Source organism: Danio rerio, chromosome 6 (assembly GCF_049306965.1).
Source record: "Danio rerio strain Tuebingen ecotype United States chromosome 6, GRCz12tu, whole genome shotgun sequence".
NCBI lineage: Eukaryota > Metazoa > Chordata > Actinopteri > Cypriniformes > Danionidae > Danio > Danio rerio.
The window spans coordinates 58177501-58201500 of NC_133181.1; the positions used below are offsets into that span (position 1 = coordinate 58177501).

General features: G+C 37.8%; 1 protein-coding gene across 13 annotated transcripts in view; it reads right to left on the reverse strand.

Annotated features, from left to right (window-relative positions):
* Positions 1 to 24000, reverse strand: part of slc12a5a (solute carrier family 12 member 5a) — a 389047-nt gene that overhangs the window by 39783 nt on the left and 325264 nt on the right. For 12 of the 13 annotated variants that reach the window (XR_012408255.1, XM_073954725.1, XM_073954723.1 and 9 more), the window contains 5 exons: positions 14999 to 15053; positions 14452 to 14582; positions 5654 to 5901; positions 5206 to 5417; positions 3204 to 3371 (listed from right to left, as the gene is read on the reverse strand). Coding sequence is in view for 12 of the 13 variants with exons in the window: in XM_073954725.1 (XP_073810826.1) it covers positions 3204 to 3371; positions 5206 to 5417; positions 5654 to 5901; positions 14452 to 14582; positions 14999 to 15053 (814 nt within the window). In the remaining variant the exon portion in view is untranslated. Of the gene's footprint in view, positions 1 to 3203; positions 3372 to 5205; positions 5418 to 5653; positions 5902 to 14451; positions 14583 to 14998; positions 15163 to 24000 lie in introns of all 13 variants that reach the window. The other variant, XM_073954730.1, reaches the window with a different exon arrangement.

The following is a 24000-nucleotide window of genomic DNA, read 5'->3' on the forward strand; positions in this document are numbered from 1 at the left end:
TTATTTTTATTTATTTATTAAATTTGTAATTTTTGTATTTAGTTATTTTAGTAAATGCCCAAATCTTGCACAATATTTTATTTTTTTATTTATTATTATTTTTTTATTATTTTTTTTATTTTTGTATTTAGTTATTTTAGTAAATGCCCAAATCTTGCACAATATTTATTTATTTATTTATTTATTTATTTATTTATTTATTTATTTATTTTAGTAAATGCCTAAATCTTGCACAACATTTATTTATTTATTTATTTTTATTTATTTATTAAATTTGTAATTTTTGTATTTAGTTATTTTAGTAAATGCCCAAATCTTGCACAATATTTTATTTATTTATTTATTATTATTTTTTTATTAATTTTTTTATTTTTGTATTTAGTTATTTTAGTAAATGCCCAAATCTTGCACAATATTTATTTATTTATTTTAGTAAATGCCTAAATCTTGCACAACATTTATTTATTTATTTATTAAATTTTTAATTTTTGTATTTATTTATTTTAGTAAATGCCCAAATCTTGCACAATATTTTATTTATTTATTTATTTATTATAATTTTTTTTATTAATTTTTTTATTTTTGTATTTAGTTATTTTAGTAAATGCCCAAATCTTGCACATTATTTATTTATTTACTTAGTTAATTTAGTAAATGCTTAAATCTTGTATATTATTTATTTATTTTAGTAAATGCCCAAATCTTGCACATTATTTATTTCTTTATTTCTTTATTTGTTTGTTTATTTATTTATTTTAGTAAATGTCAAAATCTTGCACATTATTTATTTATTTACTTAGTTAGTTATCTTAGTAAATGCTTAAATCTTGTGTTTTATTTATTTATTTATTTTAGGAAATGCCCAAATCTTGCACTTTATTTATTTATTTATTTATTTATTTATTTTAGCAAATGCCCAAATCTTGCACATTATCATCATTTCCTGTCATTCAGACCTGCAACTCAAGCCACACTGGCTTTTTCTACATAAAAATGTTAATATATTGTGTTTTGAGACTGCATAATATCAGTGCATTGTACAATAGACTTTTTTTTTTTTTTTTTTTTTTTTTTTTACAAACATTCAAATGTTGTATTTCAGAGCACAACAAAAGCAGTGCATTGCTGAAGTATGCTTCTTCTACATTCAGACACATTCATATGTTATGTTTTGAACAGCATAACAATTACTGATGCAACATAATAGATTTTGGTTGTACGATTATATAGTCTGAAGAATAATCTTGCTTTCACTGTTATCACGTCTAATGTAAATTCAAGCTTTATATTAGGTAAGTAGATATTTAGATTAACTGTTGTTGCCATCTGCATTCATGCATACATAATCATTTTAATGATAATTCGTCTAATTAAACACATCTTTTGTTTACATTGCACTGAAAGTCACTCTCACCGTGAGATGTTTTCTACTGCGTGCGCCCTGAAAGACGCAATCGCGTCGCTCCGCTGGCGCCCGCATATTGTCATATATTCTTACATTAGAAATAACAAACTTGCAAGCGGAAAAGTCGTGATATGGGAATGGCCGCTGCTATAGTTAATCCTGTGTGCGTGCGTATATTAGCCTCGGTGTACTTCAAACTTAAAACTAGCGCACAGGCAACTTGGCATTTTGCAGCGGTTTCGTTCTGTGCAACAGAAATGCGGCTTAGAGAAGACTTTACGATTAATAAACTGTGTTGAATTAAAGCGCAGTTAATAGAGAAATCGGCAAATCGTTGCATCCCTATCAATGATATCAGTGCATTGTACAAATATCCTTTTTTACAAACATGTTTTCGGCTGCCCGCACCACTCGCTTATGATGACTCACGCTCTGTGCAGCCTTTAACTGCAGCTTGTGCTGTCATTGAACAGACGCACGTAACTTCATAACTATAGCGGCTGTTTGTTGACTGAACTAAATTTACTTTTGATGTCTTGGTCACACTGTTTGGATGTCCGGAACAAAGTGTCTCAGGGGCCGGATTCGGCCCGCGGGCCGCCAATCGAATAGCCCTGGTCTAGTTTTTGAGGAGCAAAGATGGGCAGAGGTTTGCCAGTTGGCAAACAAATACATAAGAAATTGATAGAAATGTTTAAAATCAATGTTCCTCAAAGAAAGGTTAGAAGACATTTGGATATTTCATCTTCAACAATGCAGAACATCACTAAAAGATTCAAGGAATCTGGAGGAATTTCAGTGTGTAAAGGACAAGGGCGCAGGTCTAAGCTTAACTATCGTGATCTCTGGTCCCTCAGGCGGCACTGCATGAAGAATCATCAATCCATCTATAAGCCATCTCACCACATGTGCTCAGGAATACTTTAGCAATCCTTTGTCAAGTACCACAATACGTAGTTACATCCACAAATGCCAGTTAAAACTGTACTGTGCCAAAAGGAAGCCCTATGGTAACAGTGTCCAGAAGCACCATCGTCTTCTTTGGGCTTGGAGTCATCTGGAATGGACCATCACACAGTGGAAACATGATAAATAGACACTGTGTGCTCCAGACCAGAGAAGACAAGGAACATCAAGACTGTTCCCAGCGACAAGTCCAAAAGCCAGCGTCTGTCATGGTCAAGTGCCATTGGACAAGGTAGCTTGCATTTCTGTGATGCCCCATTAATGCTGAAAAGTACATTGAGATTTTGGAGCACAATATGCTGCCTTCTTTTCCAGGGACGCACATGCATATTTCAACACGACATGCAAAACCGCAATCTGCACACATTACATGGTCCTGGCTGCAGAGGAAGAGGATAAAGGTACTTGACTGGCCTGCCAGCAGTCCCGACCTGTCTCCAATAGAGAATGTGTGGTGTATTTTAAAGCATAAAATTAGATAATGAAGACCCCGTACTGTTGTTTGCAAAAAGAATAGGACAAAATTACACATGAAACACCTTATCACTTGGTGTCTTCATTCCCAAACGTCCCTCACACATAAATTACTTTTGCTTTTTGTTCAAACTACTTAAATAAAATGAGTTGAAACAACACAATTCCTGCGATTTGCTTTGGACAACTTAATAGTTTCATGATCAATCCACTTAAATGTGTAAAAACTATTAAGCTTTAACTTAATTTGTGTTGGGTCAACATGAAGGAATTTAGTGGAGCATTTTTCACAGTGGACAAGATCAGTTTTCCCAGTCATGAATGCTGAATGAGATCACATTGTGAGGAAGTGACTAACCTGTCACTGAAGGGAAGTAGATGCCCACTAACATGGTAAAGAAAGAGGTAATGTCAGCCAGCACATATCGGTTAGTGTTGGTTGGGATGGAATCAGGTTCAACCACAGATGATAATCCAGTCTTCTCAATGAACGCTCCCTTATCCATATAATTCCCGAAGAGATTCTCTGGAAGAGGGAAATTTGCACATTTAGATTACTTGTACATTTTACAAACTTCTCCATTTCCCAACAACACGTTAAACGACAAGATTGGGACAAGCAATTTGGCTATTCGCAACAAACGTGAGGCAATTTTTCAAGATACTTCTATACAGCTTAAAGTGACATTTAAAGGCTTAACTAAGTTAGTGAGGCAAGTTATATTGTATAATGATGGTTTGTTCTGTAGACAGTCGAAAAAAAATATTTTGACCTTAAAATGGTTCTAAAAAAATTAAAAACGGCTTTTATTCTAGCTGAAATTAATCAAATAAGACTTTCTCCAGAAGAAAAAATATTATCAGACATACTGTGAAAATTTCCTTGCTCTCTTAAACATATTTTGGGAAATATTTTAAAAAAGAAAAGAAAAAGGGGAGCTAATAATTCTGACTTCAACTGTGTGTATATATATATATTAGGGATGTAACATTACAGTTAGCCCACGGTTCAATACATACCTTGTTTTTTAAACACGATTTTCTGTTCGGTTCGGTTCTCATGGCTTGACACGTATTATTTTTTTTTTTTACATTTTATTCTATTATCAATAGAACAGTAAGAGGTTAAGGAGAAAAAAATAAAAATGATTTATTGCAATTCTCATTTTGTTTTCCTTAAAAGCCAAAAAAAGTACACTAGTTCCTAGTATATTGCATAAAAAAATTAACACTGAAGTCTCACAGCTGCTGGTAGCTCATGTACACACTCGGGAACACATAAAATCCTACACTTTGAAAATAAACATACATGTGAAGTTAATATAGATAAATTGGCCATTTCAAATAAACACATTTGTACTTCAGTAAACATAAATAAACCATCTTAATTATCTCGGTGCTGAAAAAATGCGAGACTGTAGTCTGTAACGCGGATCAAGTGCTTTTATAAAATGACAAAAGCCCACATCTCCAATCACAGAAAACGGCTGCAAATCTTTAGCAATAATCACCCGCACTGACTTTGTTATTTTTATGTGTCTCTCGGAACCAGTTGGGGATGTTTGCTTTAAGGATTCAGCGAGGGATTATTGCTATCTGGAGGACTTTATTACCTTCTCTGCTATCCTGCCTTCAGACAGTGGTATTGTTGGGTGATGGCGCTGCAGATGTGCAGTCTTGGTTATACGTGTAAAACAATGCTTGCACACAGTTATTTTTTGTTCACTGTTTTTTCTTTTATTGCCATTATGCTTACCGGCAAAACTGAAATGTCCTCACACCGCAGATTTGAAAGACGCCGGCGATTTCTCGTACTGTTGCCTCACTTCGCCGGCGCTTCCTTGTGGTGTTGCCTCAGCCTCACTTCACCGCCGCTCGCCATGTTAAAGTGTGGAATGATGGTCAAGCGCCCCCTAACTTAAGAGCGCAGTGATTGGATATTTACTCGCGGGGAGGAGTTTCCTCATTTCAGCTCATGGACTTACAGGCACACAGTCAAATTATTTAAACATAAACCCTAGAAAACCGCAATTCACAAGTACGTATTGAACCGTGGAGGTCATACCGTACAGTTCAATATTATATTAAGAACAGTAGCATCCCTAATATATATATATATATATATATATATATATATATATATATATATATATATGTATATGATTGAATACACATCAACATTTTGATCAATTAATTGCATCTTTTTTTTTTATAAAAGTGTTCCTTTGTTTCTTAAAAAAATTTTGAAAACACAAAATGGATGACACTACACATTTGAACACTGGAGCACAGTATGAATAATGAATTTATTAGTTATGCCTCAGTGTATTGTGAGGATGATGGATTGTGTCTGTGTTTACCGCGCAGGGTGCCGCTCATCACCCCGGGGATTCCCTGCATTTCGGTGACGTTGTTATTGGTGAAATAGGTGTCGCAGGTGGCGTTCAGAAACTCAGAGTCGCAGAAGAGCCGCCAGAGTTTGGTTGTGACCGTGGCGTTTTCTCTCTCGATGACCTTCGCGCACACATCAAAACCTTTCCAAACCAGAGTCCGGTTTCCCAGCACACAGACCCTGCACATACAATTCATGGCTCATTTAATAATAATATTAATCATTTTTGCTTTTTACTTTACTGTGAGGGGTGGGTTTAGGGTTGGGGTACACTGTAAAACACATTTGTTAATCAACAGTTTGTATTAACAAGTGTTTTCTGTTTATTTACAGTTGTGAATTCATAGTTCACAACTGTAAATAAATGGAAAACACTTCAGTTTAATAGTGATTTATGAGATCTTTGCTCAACATACGGGAAAACCGGTGGCTCAAAGGCAGTCTTGATCACTCCGGCGTAGACGGCGAGGATTGAACAGATGACACAGGCCAGGAAGACGAGCGCCAGTTTATTCACATACTTCACTCCGACAAACACCACGATGGCCATGAAGCTCAGCACCAGCGTCCCGTAAACACGCATGTTGTTCAGCATGGCGGCTTCGGCTTCTGCTCCTTCCAGACCCTCCATCTTGAAGATGGCCGCTTGTGGCACAATGTACACCTGAGGAACGAGGAGCCAAGAGGAAAAAAAATAATTAAAAGGTAATCAAAAAGAAGAAAAATAATGAAAAGAAAAGAGTCTATGGTAAAACTCGCTATCCGCACACTTTAATGAATTTATCTTACTTGTTTAAAGATGCCGCTGACCTGTCCTCATTATTTCACTTTACGCTTATTAAACTGCTTCTCTGAGAATAGATTATTCATAAAAATGTCTTATATAATTAGAAAAAAGTAATCCTGCACTGAAAAAAATAATTCTTTGGATTTATTCATTCTTTTATAAGCTAATTTATATGGGTTGAATTTAATTAAACAAATAAGGTTGAACATTACTCAATTTACTTTGTTTAAATTTAGTCCATTTAAATGAAAAAAATAACTTATTAGTAAATTCAGAGAATAATTATTTTTCAGTATAATTAAAAAACTTATAATAGCAGAAAATGTGAGGCCATTAATAGTGGTTATGTGTGTGTGTGTGTATAAATAAATATAAATATATATAATATAAATATATATATATAATATATAAATACATATAATATAAAATTTATATAATATAAAACTTATATATATATATATATATATATATATATATATATATATATATATATATATATATATATATATATATATATATATATATATATTAGTTAATGTCTCTAAACTCTTTAAAAATATTGTTCCATCAAACAGCTTATTGTTTTCACTTTCCAACCAGGCTCCATTAGTTAACGTCAGTTAATGTATTTACTAACGTGAACAAATAATGAACAATACATTGATTACAGTATTAATTTACCCTTGATAAACAGTAGTTAATGAAAATAGTTAGTTTGATAGTTCTTATACTGTAGTTTGTTCATGTTAACTCATGGTGCATTAACTTAAGTGATTTTGGTGAATTAGCAGATGTGAATAGATGGAGGAAGACAGTAGTTGTGTAGTTCTCCGAACTTGATTTTCTTGATTATACACATGATTATGTTGTATAAATGCAATATCACTAGAGATGGCAAGTAACGAAGTACAAATACTTTGTTACTGTACTCATGTCGTATCAGTACTTTACTCCACTACTTATTTATCTGATAACTTTTTACTTTTACTCCTAAAAATTTTACACAAATATCTGTACTTTCTACTCCTTACATTTTTTAATCTTGCTCATTACCTAAGTTTTAATATGTTTTGTGGCACGATCTATATTATTTCTTGCCGTTATTAACATGTATTGCGTTTTATCCATTAAATAAAATCAACACAATACTCTGTAAGCAAATATACGAAGCAAAAAACAACAATAAGCTGCTAGAGTGTACTGTTTGCAGAAAATAAAGCAGCTTTGGCATGATGCAAAACAAAGTATTTGTAGTCAAATACATTCATTTAGTTTATTTCATCAAAAAAAAAAAATAAACTGAAAAATGTTTTGGACAAAATGAAGTGTTAAATTTAAGACATTTATTAATTATAAATATATAGACCTACAGAATGTGTTTTAGAATATTAATTAATAAACATTATAGAATAGAAATTAATAAACATTATTATTATTCATTCTAAGTTAATGTTATTTAACACATTAACTAATGTAACCTTATTGCAATGTGCGACCATTTAAGTTTATCTGACTAATGTTTATAACAAAAACAGAACAATTCAACAATAAAACAGAAACAATATAGGAAAAGGTTTATGATCAGAAAAGAACAAACGATAAAAACAAACCCCATCAAACGAACAGGACAGATATAAACGAAAGTGTAAACCTAGAAAAAAAATTAAAAAGAACAGCAAGAAGACAAAAAGGACCGAATGAAGAGATATGAGTGAGATTCTCAGGCAGGCAGTAAAACAGACTAGCGTGAGTTCAGTTCTTCAAGCGCTAATTGAACGAGTCAAGCGTGGAATTAATACTGCAAATGGCCTGCCATTAGTCCTTATTAGAGGCCTGACCTAAATTACATTCAGCGCCATAAACTTTTCAGTGCATATGCTCTGTTTCAACGCTCTAAGCACAATATACTGCATCCTTCATTGAACCATTTCAGACATTTTCCTCAATAAAAATGAATGAGTGAGAGCTGCTTAGATCACATTCAAGTTCATAATCCACCTAAAAAATTTAAAGATTCAGGAAATGGTGTAATGTCTTATGTATGGAGACCCGGAAAGGACGTGATCGTGGAGAAAAAAAATGAGTGGAATTTTGCGTTCCCTCGCAAAACTGTTGATTGACAAACACTTCACTTCATACATGACAACCCTCCTGTTTTTTCCAGGGATTGTGTCGTATTTTACCAGTATATTCTATTATTAGGTATTTTCCCATATTTCTCTCATATGTTTAATCTTGAAAGCATGTTGAAGTGAAGTTTAATTCTAAACTAATTTCGAGAGGAGCATGTGCTCATGATTGACCCAGCTGGTCTACATTAGATGATTATGATCCTCCAATCAAAGGATCCCACATCACTATATATATCCTCATTTCCTTTCTACAACTATCTTCGATTGGAAGAAACCCCCCTCCACTCCTTCTTCCTCCTTTATCCAGAATGGGCGGCACGGTGGCCCAGTGACTAGCACTGTTGCCTCACAGCAAGAATACCAATGGTGTTGGGTCCTCGCTGAGCCATCTGGTATTTCTGTGTGGAGTTTGCATGTTCTCCCCGTGTCCGTGTGGGTTTCCATCGGGTTCCCCGGTTTCCTCCCACCATCCAAATGTGCTCTATATTATAGATAAAATAAGCCTAAACCTTTTTTATAATGTCTTACTCTCAGGAAGTTCGCCTTGGCCTCAGCAGCGGGGGAGTTTGAGATAGACCTGAGCTCAATCTCCACTCGCCCTGCAAAAGGGGGGGAGCCCTGGGCTCGAGGATCCCTTGAGCTCAGGGCTCTCTCCCGGGACAGCCTGCCAAACAAGCTATGTATAAATCATGAGCTAAGTGTGAACTCTTGAAATTAATATAAACATGTCTGAATTCACTTTGTTTAAAGTGTTTATACAGTTTATTCCATATGCTATGGAAGTCAATGGATATTTTCCCCAACATTCTTCAGTATGTCTTGTTTTGTGTTGAACTAAAACGAAAGGTGTGAGTAAATGATGACTAAATGTAATTTTTTTCGCTGCACTTTAGAAGCTCTGTCATGAAAACAAATTCCCTGTATGTGTGATTATATAGGCGATAGAGATGAAAGTAAATTAAATTGTAGTCTTACTGAACAGTCTTTATTGTAATGCACTTAGCAAAAATACTAAGTATTTTGCGATAGGGGCTGCACAGTGGAGCAGTGGGTAGCACGTTCGACTCACAGCAAGAAGGTCGCTGGTTCGAGCCTCACTTGGCATTTCTGTGTAGAGTTAAGCCTGGTTTATACTACTGCGTCAAGTGACCGGCGCAACTCACGGCGCATGCAACGCGCGTAACTGTGCATTTATACTTCTGCGCGCTGTCTCTGTTGGTCTGCATTAACACTTCCGAAACGCTAGTGGGCAGTGAGGTGTAAATGTTCCTCTGTGTCGAGTTTCTTCGCTTCTGTTTTGCTATTCTGAACACTTCCTGGATGTACAACTGACTCAAACTCGCTCATTTTGAGGCAGGAACCGGCGGACGTGCAACAACTTTAACTATGAGGTAAACACAAAACAAAACTTTCCATCTGGAGCTCCTTCACGGGACTCCACACTTGTAAACAATCGCTCGCGCCATTCGCGCGGCTCTCGGTCCCGCCCAGACTCGTCGGCGCTAGCAAGCCGACCAATCACAGAGCTTGCGCTACGCGTTGTTGCGACGTGTAGTTACAATTTTTGAGAGGTGCACGTCAGTGACGGCGACGGCCACGGCGAAGGGCTATGCGTCAGCGCTGTAGCCTACGCCGGTGTTTGACGCAGAAGTATAAATCAGCCTTTAGTGTGTTCTCCGTGTTAGCGTGGGTTTCCTCTGAGTGTGATACAGGGGAGTTGAGTAATATAAATTGTATAAAATGTTTCCCAGTGATGGGCTGCGGCTGGAAGGGCATCTGCTGCGTAAAACATATGCTGGATAAGTTGGCGGTTCATTCCGCTGTGGTGACCCTAGATTAATAAAGGGACTGAGCCTTGAATGAATGAATGATGAATTGTCCGTTATTTCTCTTTGGATCATCCGAGATAGTCTTTTCCCTCAGGAACGGGTGTGTGATCTCCAGAAAGTGACCACGCTGCAAACGAGCTTTTGTTGAATAGATAGAGAATACACACATGTGATCAGCTAGTCGCTATGGTGACCTGCTCATTTCTGTAATATCTGCCGGGTTACACAATGCAGCTTTAATCTCAAAGCGCCCGGTCACTTTAAATAGACGTCTTAGTGTCCTTCTCAATGCAGGCTGGATAAAACTCCCTCAAATCAGCACGCTGGCGAACAGCGGATCTCTGAGTGCAGGGAAGATTACTCCCGGACAAAGACAACTAAAGCTTATGTTCCCTCAGAAGAAAGATTTAACCCAGAAGTCAGAGAAACTCGTGCTGTATCTGAAATCGTTCCCTATACCCTTATTCAACATTCCCTATATTAGTCCACTAATATACAGGGGTTAGACCAGGGGTGTCCAAACTAGTTTAGCTCAAACTTGCTTCAACACAACTGCCTGAAGCTTTCTAGTATACCTAAAAAGAGCTTAAATAGATGGTTCAGGTATATTTAATTGAAGTTAGAACTAAAATATGCAGGACACCGGCCATTCAGGAATGAGTTTGGGCAGCCCTGGGTTAGACCATGACACTGAAACATCTGGTTTTAGACCACAATAATTTATTCAAGAGTTCACACTTAGCTGATGGTTGGTAGTAAAGCTTATTTGGCATGCTGTCCTGGGAGACAGCCCTGAGCTCATAAGATCCTTGAGCCTGGGGCTCCCTCCCGTTTGCGAGGCGAGAGGGGAGTTTGAGCTCAGGTAGATCTGGATAACTCCCCTGCTGTAGTAGCTAATGAACAGATAGTGATTGCTCTAAAGACATAACTACTTACTAGGAGCATGTCTGTGGTGCTGATTTGGATTAGTCAATTGACTTAAGTTGTTTTTGGATGGTGGGAGGAAATCAGGGAACCCCAGGGGGGAAACCCACATGAGGATGGGAGAATGTATAAACTCCGCACAAAAACATCAGCTGGCTTGGAAAGGACTAGAAGCAGTGACATTCTTGCTCTGAGGCAACAGTGCTAACCACTGGGCCACTGTGCCTCCCGTCTATAAAAGAAGGAGGAGTAGGGGTGGAAGGGGGGATTCTTCAAAATAAAGATGGCTGTTCTATGGAACCGAGGGTATTTATAGTGGCTTAGGAATCATCTGATTGGTGAATCTTGAATTGAATAATGCAGGACCGGCTGCAAGCAATCATAAGCACATGATCCTCTCGAAATTAGTTTATAAATAAATTTCACTTAGTATGGTGTAGGGCAGAGGTTCTCAACTTTGGTGGCATTGAGGGCCAAATATCAACCACATGAGATACAGGGGGCCACTTATTGTAACTAGGAGCCTGACACGGAGGTTCGGGGCAGGCAGAGGGCAACTCAGAGTCAGAAACAGTCCAGGTGATACACGGGAGATCAGGCAAGGGAATAACGCTCAGAGATGTTAGCCGTGGCAGAACAAGACTTCGCAATGAACTGGAGTGTGTTTGCTGCTTATGTGTGTGAACGTGGGTCATTAACTGAATGTGGTGCAGGTGTGCTGGCTGTCAGTGTAAGTGGATGACGTAATGTTCAGAAGTCCGGTGATGGTGGCCTCTGCTGGCCAGCGAGGGGAATGACTGGGACTGAGTCGGTGACACTTATACACTGGAGTCACAACTCAGTATGTACCTAAGTTTTGGCGTCACCTGTATTATACAACAGGAACAATAACAAATCTCCAGTACTTGCCTTTTCTGTTTATTTTGAACAGGCAGAAGTGTTTTGTCACATTCAGCTACAGAGCTGAAGAGCTTCTTGTGATGCAAAAATACTAATTAAACACAATAATTAAACATAAAACTTTATAATCAAGAAACTAATTAGGAGTTTATGAATCTCAGCCCTCTAAAACAACTGAAAAAAAAATAACTATGTCTTAAATGTAAGATTCAGTAAGCTTCAAAACTGATATCTCTTTTATTGAAAATGCAGCACGGTCTCAGTCTATGCAGCAGATCCAGCTGTGCAACATTATGTGTGTGTGTGTGTGTGTGTAGAGAACACTCACAGACTGACTAACGAGCGCTCGCATGATGAGACAATAGCGCTTCTCTTCTGTTAAACTGAACAGTCGCATCATTAATGACGGAAGCGTGCTCAGTTTTCGAAGGCAAAAAATCCAATGTGAGTGCAGGCCGTCGCGGGAGAGGGCAGGGGGGACAAATGTATAAATATTTTGTTTTTTAAGAAATAATTAAAAACAATTATTATAAATATAGAAAAGTAATAGACAAGTAAGCAGTTTGTAAACATTCAGGATGCGCGCGGAGCGAGGTTGTAGAAAAACACCAGGATCGCTAGCATTTACAGTGAGGGAATGACATCCGATGCGGTTTGTTTGTTGTTGTATTAGAGATAAGTTATATTAATTACATATTATATATATTATTTACAAAATGCTTTCAGCGTATTAAAACAGCTTATCACCCAGTGATAAGCACAGTTATTCGGCAAAATTAACGTTAAAGTGAACGGCGTTCGTCTGACAGGTCCATTTGCGGTAACTAGGCCCACACAGAATCTGCGCACGCTGATTTTCAGCAGATTTACTCGGATTTTTAGCCCATCGTTAATTCTGTTTATTTACTTGAGTAAATGTGTGTAAATTCATATTTATTCAGTTTTTAAATTAATTTTAGTAATATTGTTGACTAATATGAAAATTGTATGATTTTATTTACAATACAGTGTGTAAAGTAGTATTTTCTGTCTTTTAGTAGAGATATTATATAAGAGACTTGCTTTGTTTTCCAAATAAAGTGGATCTAATTGGATTTGCATTTTAAACATTAAATAGAAGTTAAAAAAATATAATTTTATATTTCTTAAACTTTATTAACTTAGAAATCATTTGACTAAGGTCCGTCTTTAAACATTGAAAGAGTACCGCTGACCATACAAACTAACTTTGCCTCCAAATAAACAAACAAAGATCACTAGTCGCTTACCAAATGTGTAGAGACAGGACAATCAAAACTAACTAGAGCCGCATCTTTATTAAGTGGAGACGAGCTGCAAATCCGGATTTCACCATTTCCAGATGAGAAAAGCTCTCAGGTAAACAATGTTCCTCAGACACTTACTGTATTTCTATGGCGCGTCACTTGCACTGTGATTCACACTTGAGTCCAGCTGCGCTCTCATAGAGGGAAAACGAAAACAAAACCTTCACTGCAGCAAATTATAAACGCAACACTGCCAACCCGTGTCTCCAAACATGTTCTCCCGCTTGACAACACAATGTGGCGTCTCTCTGCCGTCTGAAAACTGTAACGGGTAAAAACAGTCTTGGAAGCGATCATGCATATTAATAAAGCTGCACCGCATACACAATAGAGTGCGCTGATTGGTTTAAACCGAGTCATACTCATGAATGAATGCAGCACACTCAGAGACGTAATAAAGCACTGACAGGTACAGACGTCCAGTCCACACGCTGGAATCAAGCGGAAACATATATTTGTTTTATTTAAGATCATTTATCGTTTATATTTATATTTAGAGCTGTAATGCACTCCAGAATCTGACAAATTGATTAGCTGTAGGCTCTAGAACAGTCATCTGAAGTGTTGTCACAGTGTCATGCTGGATTTCATCAATAGTCTTACAGTAACTAACACAGACTATATCTGAAGTGTTTGGAAGTAATTCGCGTTTTCCTCCTGTTGAAAAACGTCATAAGAACAATGTTTAGTGGCTCTGTGTATTACTAAAGTATTTTTAAAAGTCTAAACACTTTATTGATATAGAGTACAGCCAAGCACAAGTGGTCAGAACACAAACGAGTCACAGGTGATAAAGTATTAAGCGTTCTCCCAAAGTAAAGTGTGTCTGAACCAGCTCCAAGTAAAATGCCAGCAGGTGTCTGTAGCTTCGCTCACTCTCCGCCTCTTTGCCCTTGTTTGGTATCCCGCCGTGGGTGTGATGACGCGCGAACAAAACGGCGACGGTTGCCCGCGCCTACTTGTGGCTTCTTTTGCGCTCTTCAGAAACCTATTGGTGACATCAAGGATACTACGTCCATATATTTTACAGTCTATGGCTGGAATACATCTCATGGCCGTGATGCAGCTTAAAAAATTTGTTTCAAACCAGAAGAACAAATTTGCTTGAACTAACGCAAAACAACCAATTTTCACTTTTTATTAAAATATATGTGTCCTAATAGGGTTTTTAGCAGTGTGGGACACATATACGACTGTCAACAGCTCAAAAAATGTGTTTTGGTGTTTCGTGACCCTTTAAGAACTATTAAATATTTTGACTATAAACAAGATGAATAGCTCAAAGTTAGATTTTTGTAGCATTGTTGTCCTTCTCACCAGCAGGATCTCGATGCAGCCCAGGATGTACATGGCTCCAGCGTAGGTGGTGCCGAGGTAGAAGCAGATTCCCACCGCTCCACCAAACTCAGGCCCCAGAGAACGAGAGATCATATAATACGAGCCTCCAGCTGTTAAAAAAACACGATGCAAAAAAAAAAAAAAAAGCCTTTTAGGAAACTGAGATATTAATGGAGCATTCTCCTGCTGAAGGCTATAACAAAATAGCTCAATATAACCCCCAATTACAACTTCCTGTTTCTTGGAAAATATTAAGCATGCTTATGGAGAGGCTTTTAGCACTATGGCGATAATAGCAGCCTATCGCTGATGAACAATGAACCCGGCAATTTCTGCTCACCTCTGCTCTCCTCCAATCAGGAGATGAGATCGAGGCGGTCATTAGGACAGGCCACGCTTGTCCAATTATGAATACATAAATACAGCTTTAGGATATTGCTGTCTGGTCATTGCTCGGAGTTGCTACGGTGACCGCTTCCTGTTGCCAAGACAACCCACATGCACATTGTTGAGCTCTAGCACTTACCTGGCACGACGCCGTTCGTGGCAATGGCACTCATGGAGATGGCAGTGAGCATCGTCTGGAAGAAAAGAAAACAGAACGAGAGAGAAGAGGAGTCAGTTTGGTGAATCAGCACATTCAGGAAATGACAACACCAACAACAATGATCTTCCAACAAAGGTTTGATTCTGATATTACAGAATGATACAAGGCATCATGGTTTCAATTGTTGGTTTTAGATCCTGACGTTGTATGCAAAACAAAGCAATAAAAGGTGCTTTTCTATTGAGTTTTCCCCCTCAACAGTATGCGAATAAACATGAGCATTTTTGGGTGAGTGTATGATTCTGTGAACTGGTTCTTTTAGAAAATGACTCAAAACTACAGACAAAAAGGATAGAAGGAGGGATAGATGGATAGATATATGGATAGATATACAAATGGATGAACAGGTAGATTAATATATGGATGGATGAATAGATAAATAGAAACAAATGGATGGATGGATAGATGGATAGATAGATAAATAGATGGATGGATAGATGGATAGATAAATGGATAAATAGGCACAAATGGATGGATGGATAGATAAATGGATAGATGGATGGATGGATAGATGGATGGATGGATGGATGGATAGAAGGATGGATGGATGTATGTATGGATGGATAGATATATTGATAGATGAATGGATGGATGGATAGATGGAGGGATAAATTGGTAGATATATGGATGGATATACAAATGGATGAACGGATAGATTAATATATAGATGGATGAATGGATAAATAGAAACAAATGGATAGATGGATAGATAAATGGATAGATGGATAGATAGATTGAGTGATGGATAGATCGATGGATGGATAAATGGATAAATAGACACAAATGAATGGATGGATGGATGGATGGATAGATGGATGGATGGATAGATAGATGGATAGATGGATGGATGGATGGATGGATGGATAGATGGATAGAAGGAAGGATGGATAGATGGATGGATGGATAGATAGAGGGATAAAATGGTAGATATATGGATGGATATACAAATAAATGAATGATTATATTGGTATATGGATATATGGATGGATTAATATATGGATGGATGGATAGAAGGATGGATGGATAAATGGATGGATAGATTGATGATAGATAGATCGCTGGATGGATAAATAGACACAAATGGATGGATGGATAGATGGATGGGTTGGGATGGGTTGGATGAACGGATGGATGGGAGAATGGATTGATGGGTAGATAGACAGACGGACGGACGGACGGATGGATAAATGGATAAATAGACACAAATGGATGGATGGATAGAGAGATATATGGATAGATGGATGGATGGATGATGAATGGTTGGTTGGATAAATAGACATGGATTGATGGACATATGGATAGATGGAGGGATAAATTGGTAGATATATAGATGGATATACAAATAAATGAATGATTATATTGGTATATGGATATATGGATGGATTAATATATGGATGGATGGATAGGAGGATGGATGGATAAATGGATGGATAGATTGATGATAGATAGATCGCTGGATGGATAAATAGGATGGATGGGAGAATGGATAGATAGATAGATAGATAGATAGATAGATAGATAGATAGATAGATAGATAGATAGATAGATAGATAGATAGATAGATAGATAGATAGATAGATAGATAGATAGATAGACACAAATGGAGGGATGGATGGATGGATGGAAGGATGGATGGATGGATGGATGAACAGACAAATGGATGGATGGACAAATGGATGAATGATAAATAGACACAAATGGATGGATGGATGGATGGATGGATGGATAGATAGATAGATAGATAGATAGATAGATAGATAGATAGATAGATAGATAGATAGATAGATAGATAGATAGATAGATAGATAGATAGATAGATAGATAGATAGATAGATAGATAGATAGATAGATAGATAGATAGATAGATAGAGTGTGAGCAATCTGTCAGATAACTTTGATTAAAGCACTTCAGAAGACTTGAAAGTACCAAACAAATGTGCTTTGGTCTGAAAGCTCTTCTGTCTCTTTAAAGGACGAGATGTCTACTTTTAGCACGGACTGAGCCAAAGCAATTGTAAAACGTCCCAGAGATTAAAGTCATCTTTAATTCAGTCTCCAGAAATGCTAATACATCTATTAAAAGCTGTTTCTGTCAGACTGAGCGGGAAAACAGCACAACACTGACACTTCTTTAGAAATTTACACAGAGACATATGTACTGTATATGTATGTAAATATGTATTCTGTCTATAATGTCTATAACCTACAATGAAAGTCGACTGAGATTATTCTGGAATGAATTGTATTAAGACATGTTCTCACCCTGGATGTAACAATTGTTCTGTTCTTCTTTTTTATTTTTCGTTTAATATACAGTGGGTTTAATGCGCAGTGGTTAGCTAAATCGCCTCACAGCAAGAAGGTTGCTGGTTTGAGCCTCGGATGGGTCAGTTGGCTTTTCTGTGTGGAGTTCGCATGTTCTCCCCATGTTTGCGTGGGTTTCCATATGTGGTTTCCCCCACAGTCCAAACACATGCGCTATAGGTGAATTGAATAAACTAAATTGGCTGTAGTGTATGAGTGTGTGTGTGTAAATGTGAGAGTGTTTGGGTGTTTCCCAGTACTGGGTTGCAGCTGGAAGGGCATCTGCTGTGTAAAACATATGCTGGAATAGTTGCTGGTTCATTCCGCTGATAAATAAGGCACTAAGCTGAAGGAAAATGAATGAATGTTATTTATAATGTATTGTCGCACCTGGAAATTGTGCATGTTTTGTATTAGATTTTGTGAGATCATTAAAGGCAGCATACTGAGGACCAAATGTAACTTGAAATAATATATGATTACACTTAAATTAACTGAATTTACAATAACATAACATACAAAAAAGAAGAAAAAAATTGCACAGAACATCCAGATAGAAGCAGAGAGAGGAATAGCACTCGGTATTGCTAGATACAAGAATTGTTCTCACATTTTCTGCCTCAACACTCTTCAGCCGTGTTAAAATCACTATAATGCACACGGTGTCTCAAGAGTGATGATTAATTAAGTGTGTGAGAACACCCACGTCACTGTCAGAGATGGTGACAGACGAAACACACACACATGCAAAGTCTGAAATGTGCATTACTCCGTGTACAAATTAGCCAGCAGCTAGCTCTCTGCAACTCTCACATGGTCGCCCACTGAAGCTAAGCAGGGCTGCGCCAGGTCAGTACCTGGATGGGAGATCACATGGGAAAGCTAGGTTGCTGCCGGAAGTGGTGTTACTAATGCTGTGTTCACACCAGACGCGAAACGCGCGAATAAATCGCGCTATTCGCGCATAAATAGTCACGTGAACATTTGAGGTTACTCGCTTCATTCGTGTGTCAAATTCACTTCAGAACAGACTCGGATTCGCGTGATGGGCAGGGCTTCTGTCTGCCCCGTGACTCTAGCTTCATAGCTAAAGGGCTAACATGGATTTTATGAAGAAAATAACAGTGTTTATGTGCTTTATGAAGGATGATAAACAGCGTCGATACGTTTAGAGCCGAGTCCACTACATCCTTTCAGAGGTGCATCCAGCTCTTTAAGCTCATAGACTCCTCCAGAAACTGAACCTGGCTGATGGAGGTTTTCAGCTGTGCTTCTGACTGAGCCCTGCCTAGTTTAATGAACTTCTTGTCGGTGTCTGCTGGGGGATTTCCCCTGGGACACCGACAACAGGCGATACGTCACAATCACGCCCCCACAAGAGCAAGCTGATTGGTTAACGCGGCGCGAATGTCCGCTGAAGTTCAGATTTTCGAACGCGAGTGATTCGCGTCAAACGCGCAAAACGCTCAATTCGCGCCACGCCAATCGCGCAATTCTCGTCATACGCGCCGCGCCATTCGCACGTATCGCACCGAAGGATGTCTATTTGCGCGTTTGCATTGACTTAACATGTAAATCACTCACGCTTGACGCGCGTTCCGCGTCTGATGTGAACGCAGCATAAGGCTGCATCCGAAACCGCCTACTACTCAGTAGGTACTGCATTTGAATTTAAACGTACTACTCGGCCGTTAGAAAAGTACGTTCTATACAGTATGAATGTGAAAAGTATGAATGGAATTCGGACGTACTACATCCGCCATTTTGTCATGGTCACATGACCTACCTGCGTCATTTGTGTCACTTTACTCCCATTTATGAATTCTCTCGTGGGTATTATGGGATAGTGCAGCGTGCATGGGATGCGCACACTCCAGAATCTCGCCGGAAGTAGTAAGTCATCCGGGTACTTCTCGCATACTGATTTTCGAATTCTATGAATTCGGACATACTACTCAGCTCGCATACTGATTTTAGCGTACTATATAGTATGGAAGTATGCAGTTTCGGACGCAGCCTAAGACCAGCAGGGGTATAAGTGGGTCCTAATGCCCCAATATATTAATGGGGACTCTATACTGCTCAGTGATCGCCATCTTTTGGATGAGATGTTAAACTGAGGTAGTTAAAAACCGTCAGGTTAGGAGGTCGTTTAACCCCAAAACAAATTTGCCCACTGGCCTCTGTTCCTCATGGCCTCCTAACCATCCCCATACCCCACTTCATCACTCAGGCCCCGTTTACACTAATGCGTTTTAGTTTGAAAACGCACAAGTTCTGCTACGGTTACGCCAACCGTCCACACTACGCCGGAGTTCTCGAGTGCCGAAAACGGAGCGTTTTGAAAACGCTGGAGAGGCCGTTTTCATTCTGAAACACTGCTGCTCCATCTCAGTGTGGATGATGGAAAACGGAGACATCTGAAAATGGAGGCGGGGCTGCAAACGTTCGCCTCTCTGATTGGGGCTTTTCCTCAATATTAAGTAGCCTACACACACAGTTCAGTCTTGCATCCTCTCCTTGTAAGTTCAGACTTCGCAAGTTTGATCAAGGCTGCAGTCTCTTCTTCTAAGTTTGGTATGGAAAACAGACTATACCGAAGACACGGGTAAATCTTCAAAGGGAACAGTGTATTTTATAACTTCATTCACATCACCCTGGCTACCTTGTTTCACTTTCTCAACAATAACATGAAAACATGATTTAGGGAATTGCCTATTTTAATTTTAATATTAACAACTTAACAGACAGCAGAAATGTTGAGGCGTCGTGCTGCATATATGAGCGTCATCTTCACTGTGTGGATATTTATAACAAAACGGAGCCGATAACAACGGCCTCCTTTCAATTTCAGTGAAAATACGAAACATACCCTCTCTTTTACTGAATATTAGTTTTAATAATCGATAATGGCCATTATAAAAGTATAACATACAATAAGTTTATACATTATAGGAAATAAAGGCAAGCGATCAGTCAATATACAGGAATGTACATGGATTAATCATTAACTTATCTTTGCGCTCAGCCAAAGCACGTTACCTGAGAACAAGTAATAGATTCCAAAGACAACAAGATGAATGTAATATCACGTTTAATAAATATAGTGAGATTGGATCCAGCGGGAGATGTTTGATGAGAAGTCCGACTAGCAGAGCTCTCATCTGGGTAGATAGGCTGCAGCGCTTGCCCGAGAGTGTGTGTGTGGTCACGTGATGTGCGTTTTCAGCGTTTTGGTGTGGACGGAGAGCTGTTCAGAAACGCTGGGTAAAACACAAGTGTGGACGCTGATCGTTTTCATTCTAAAACGCCGTTTTAAAACTAAAACACACTAGTGTAAACGGGGCCTCAGTTTCCTCTTCACCAATTAGCTGGTGTGTGTGATCTGGCACAATATGGCTGTCGTCGCTTTATCCAGGTGAGAGCTGCACACTGGTGGTGGATAAGGAGATTCTCCTCAAAAATGTTTACATTTTCGCTAAAAAGTTGAGAAAGGCTAAATAAGCAACGCCACTGAAGCAGCGCCGACAGATCCACAATGCAGCTCGGCACCGCCTGACGCCACCCATTCAAAGTCAATGGGAAGTGTTGAAGCTGATGCACCGTGTGAATGGGGTGTAAGGCAGGGGTCTCAAACTCAATTTGTCAGGGGGCCATTTCAGAGACTGACAAATGATAGGAGGGCAGTCTATCATTAGTTACGAGCTTATACATAATATCGTGATGATAACATGATCGTTGTTTTCAATGATTTCATGAAGATAAATACCAAAGAATAATGCAACTGGAATCACTACAGCAGTCGCTATGGTTGATCTTATATGAAGTACATGCTTGTGATCACATATGATGATGTGTGCGGGTGTTGTAGTGGTGTCCTATTTCTTAGGGGTGAATTTGAAGCCCTTCCATTTCACACTCTGTTTTAAGGGTCAAGGAAAGAGTAAGGGGTAAAAAAATAGAACTGGGATTGGGCCTATATTAAACATTTTAAAGCACTTCACAGGACCTTTAAGGAAATGGTAAGCAGCATACGGTATATACAGCAGGATGTGCAGTAATTCAATTGTAAAAGCCTTGTATTTTCTCTCTGGGAGCAGTAAGATGTGTAAAGCACCCCTTGAGTGCACTTGTTTTCCTCTCTGTAAAGAAAGCCGCTTCTCCAAGTTTGTATCCGTCATCAGGCAAAGCTCTCTGGCTGTTTGTAAAAAAGCTCTTCAGTCACTCTGGTGCGTTGGAGTTTAATACAGCATGGATGCAGCCAAACAGGGATTCAACAACACCATACATCCATTTAAAAAGCACCCAGATGCTTTCAGACAAAAACACACCGCGGTTAAAAGCTCCTCGTCTATATGTGCTACCGCTAAACATAAAAAAGCTGCAGGTTTTAGGTCAGTTTTCTTTTCTGACACAGTGTGTGTGTGTGTGTGTGTGTGTGTTTGTGTCCTGGCAGTGATTCTGATTATGTTTTTATTAAGCTGACAGCATTTAAGGTGATGTTTATAATCAGGCTTTATAGAACGAGATCACCTCATGGCATGAATCAATCAGCTTACATTTGATGTCATAATCATGAGCACATGTTTGAATGATATCAAATACACAATTTGCTAAAATAACACTATACATATCTTTTTTTTGATTTGCATATACGGTTTCATTAAAGTGTCCATAATAGTGCTGAGAAAATATTTACACAGGGGAATGAACTGCTAACTTATCCAGCACATGCCCGTCCAGCCGCAACCCAACACTGGGAAACATCCATACACACTCATTCACACACATACACTACGGACAATTTAGTTTACCCAATTCACCTGTACCACATATCTTTGGGCTTGTGGGGTAAACCGGAGCACCCGGAGGAAACCCACGCGAACACGGGAAGACCATGCAAACGCCAACTGACCCAGCCAAGGCTCAAACCAGCGACCTTCTTGCTGTGAGGCAAATGATTAATCACATAATAAATAAAGGTTTGTATATAATATAATATAATATAATATAATATAATATAATATAATATAATATAATATAATTTAATATAATATAATATAATATAATATAATATAATATAATATGGGCAACATGGTGGTGGTAGTAGGTGCTCCGGTTTTTCCCCACAGTCCAAACACATGTGGTATACTGTAGTGTGTGTGTGTGTGTGTGTGTGTGTGAGAGAGAGAGAGAGACTGAGTGTGCAAGGGTGTTTCCCAGTACTGGGTTGCAGCTGGAAGGGCATCCACTGTGTAAAACATATGCTGGATAGGTTGGCGGTTCATTCTGCTGTGGCAACCCCTGATAAATGGACTAAGCCAAAGGAAAATAGAAGAATGAAAGATAATATAATATAAATTTCTTTGTAATTTTTGTATACATTAATTTATGTAAGTGTGTTATACATAAGAAATATACATATATACATATAGACAGACAGACAGACAGTTAGATAGATGGATGGATAGATGGACGGACGGACGGACGGACGGACGGACGGACAGACAGACAGACAGACAGACAGATAGATAGATAGATATAATCAAACACAAATGAAAAAAAATACTTTTAAAGATTTGAATAATACAAATTTAATAATCACTTTTTTTATAATTTAATATACATTACAGTAAGCAAAATTGAAGGATAAAAATGAAAAGCAACTGAATAATATATAAAATGTGCCTCAATATTATGTTCATTTATTGTTATATTACAAATATGCATTTATAAAAAGCCTTGTTGATTATTAGTGTAGTTTTTATTCTATTTTGTTTAGCAAATTTGCAAATATATTAGTTTTTGTTCTATATATTCTGAAATGAACATTTACTTCAGTTTTATTTGATACTTTTACAACATTATTAGCTTTTTTTTTTTGCTTAAATATTTTATCTTAAAGATTTTATGACAAACATTTATATATATATATATATATATATATATATATATATATATATATATATATATATATATATATATATATATATATATATAATACATTTTTTAAAAGTCTGTTTTAAGAATTCATTATTTTGGCTTGAAAATCCCTTTTCATTCATTCATTTTCCTTCGGCTTAGCCCCTCATTTATCAGGGGTCGCCACAGCTGAATGAACCGCCAACTATTCCAACTATTTTATGCAGCGGATGCCCTTTCAGCTGCAACCCAATACTGGGAAACAACCATACAAACTATTTCAAACATACACTAATCCACTACAAACAATTTAGCTTATTTTAAACCTACAAACAATTTTACCCATTCCCTATATCCCATGTGTTTGGACTGTGGGAAAAACGAGAGGAAACCTACACGAATACAGGGAGAACCAGCAACCTTCTTGCAGTGAGGCAACAGAGCTAACCACTGAGACACTGCACCACCCATATCATATGATATATATATATATATATATATATATATATATATATATATATATATATATATATATATATATATATATATATATATATATATATATATATATTTATATAATGTTTTTTTAATTAGGTTGGTTTTAGTTGATGAAAAAGATATCAATAATAATGAATTCTGCTTTGATTCTGTGCCTCATTCTCAACCGTTTTAACCGAAACATGTGACATAACTTC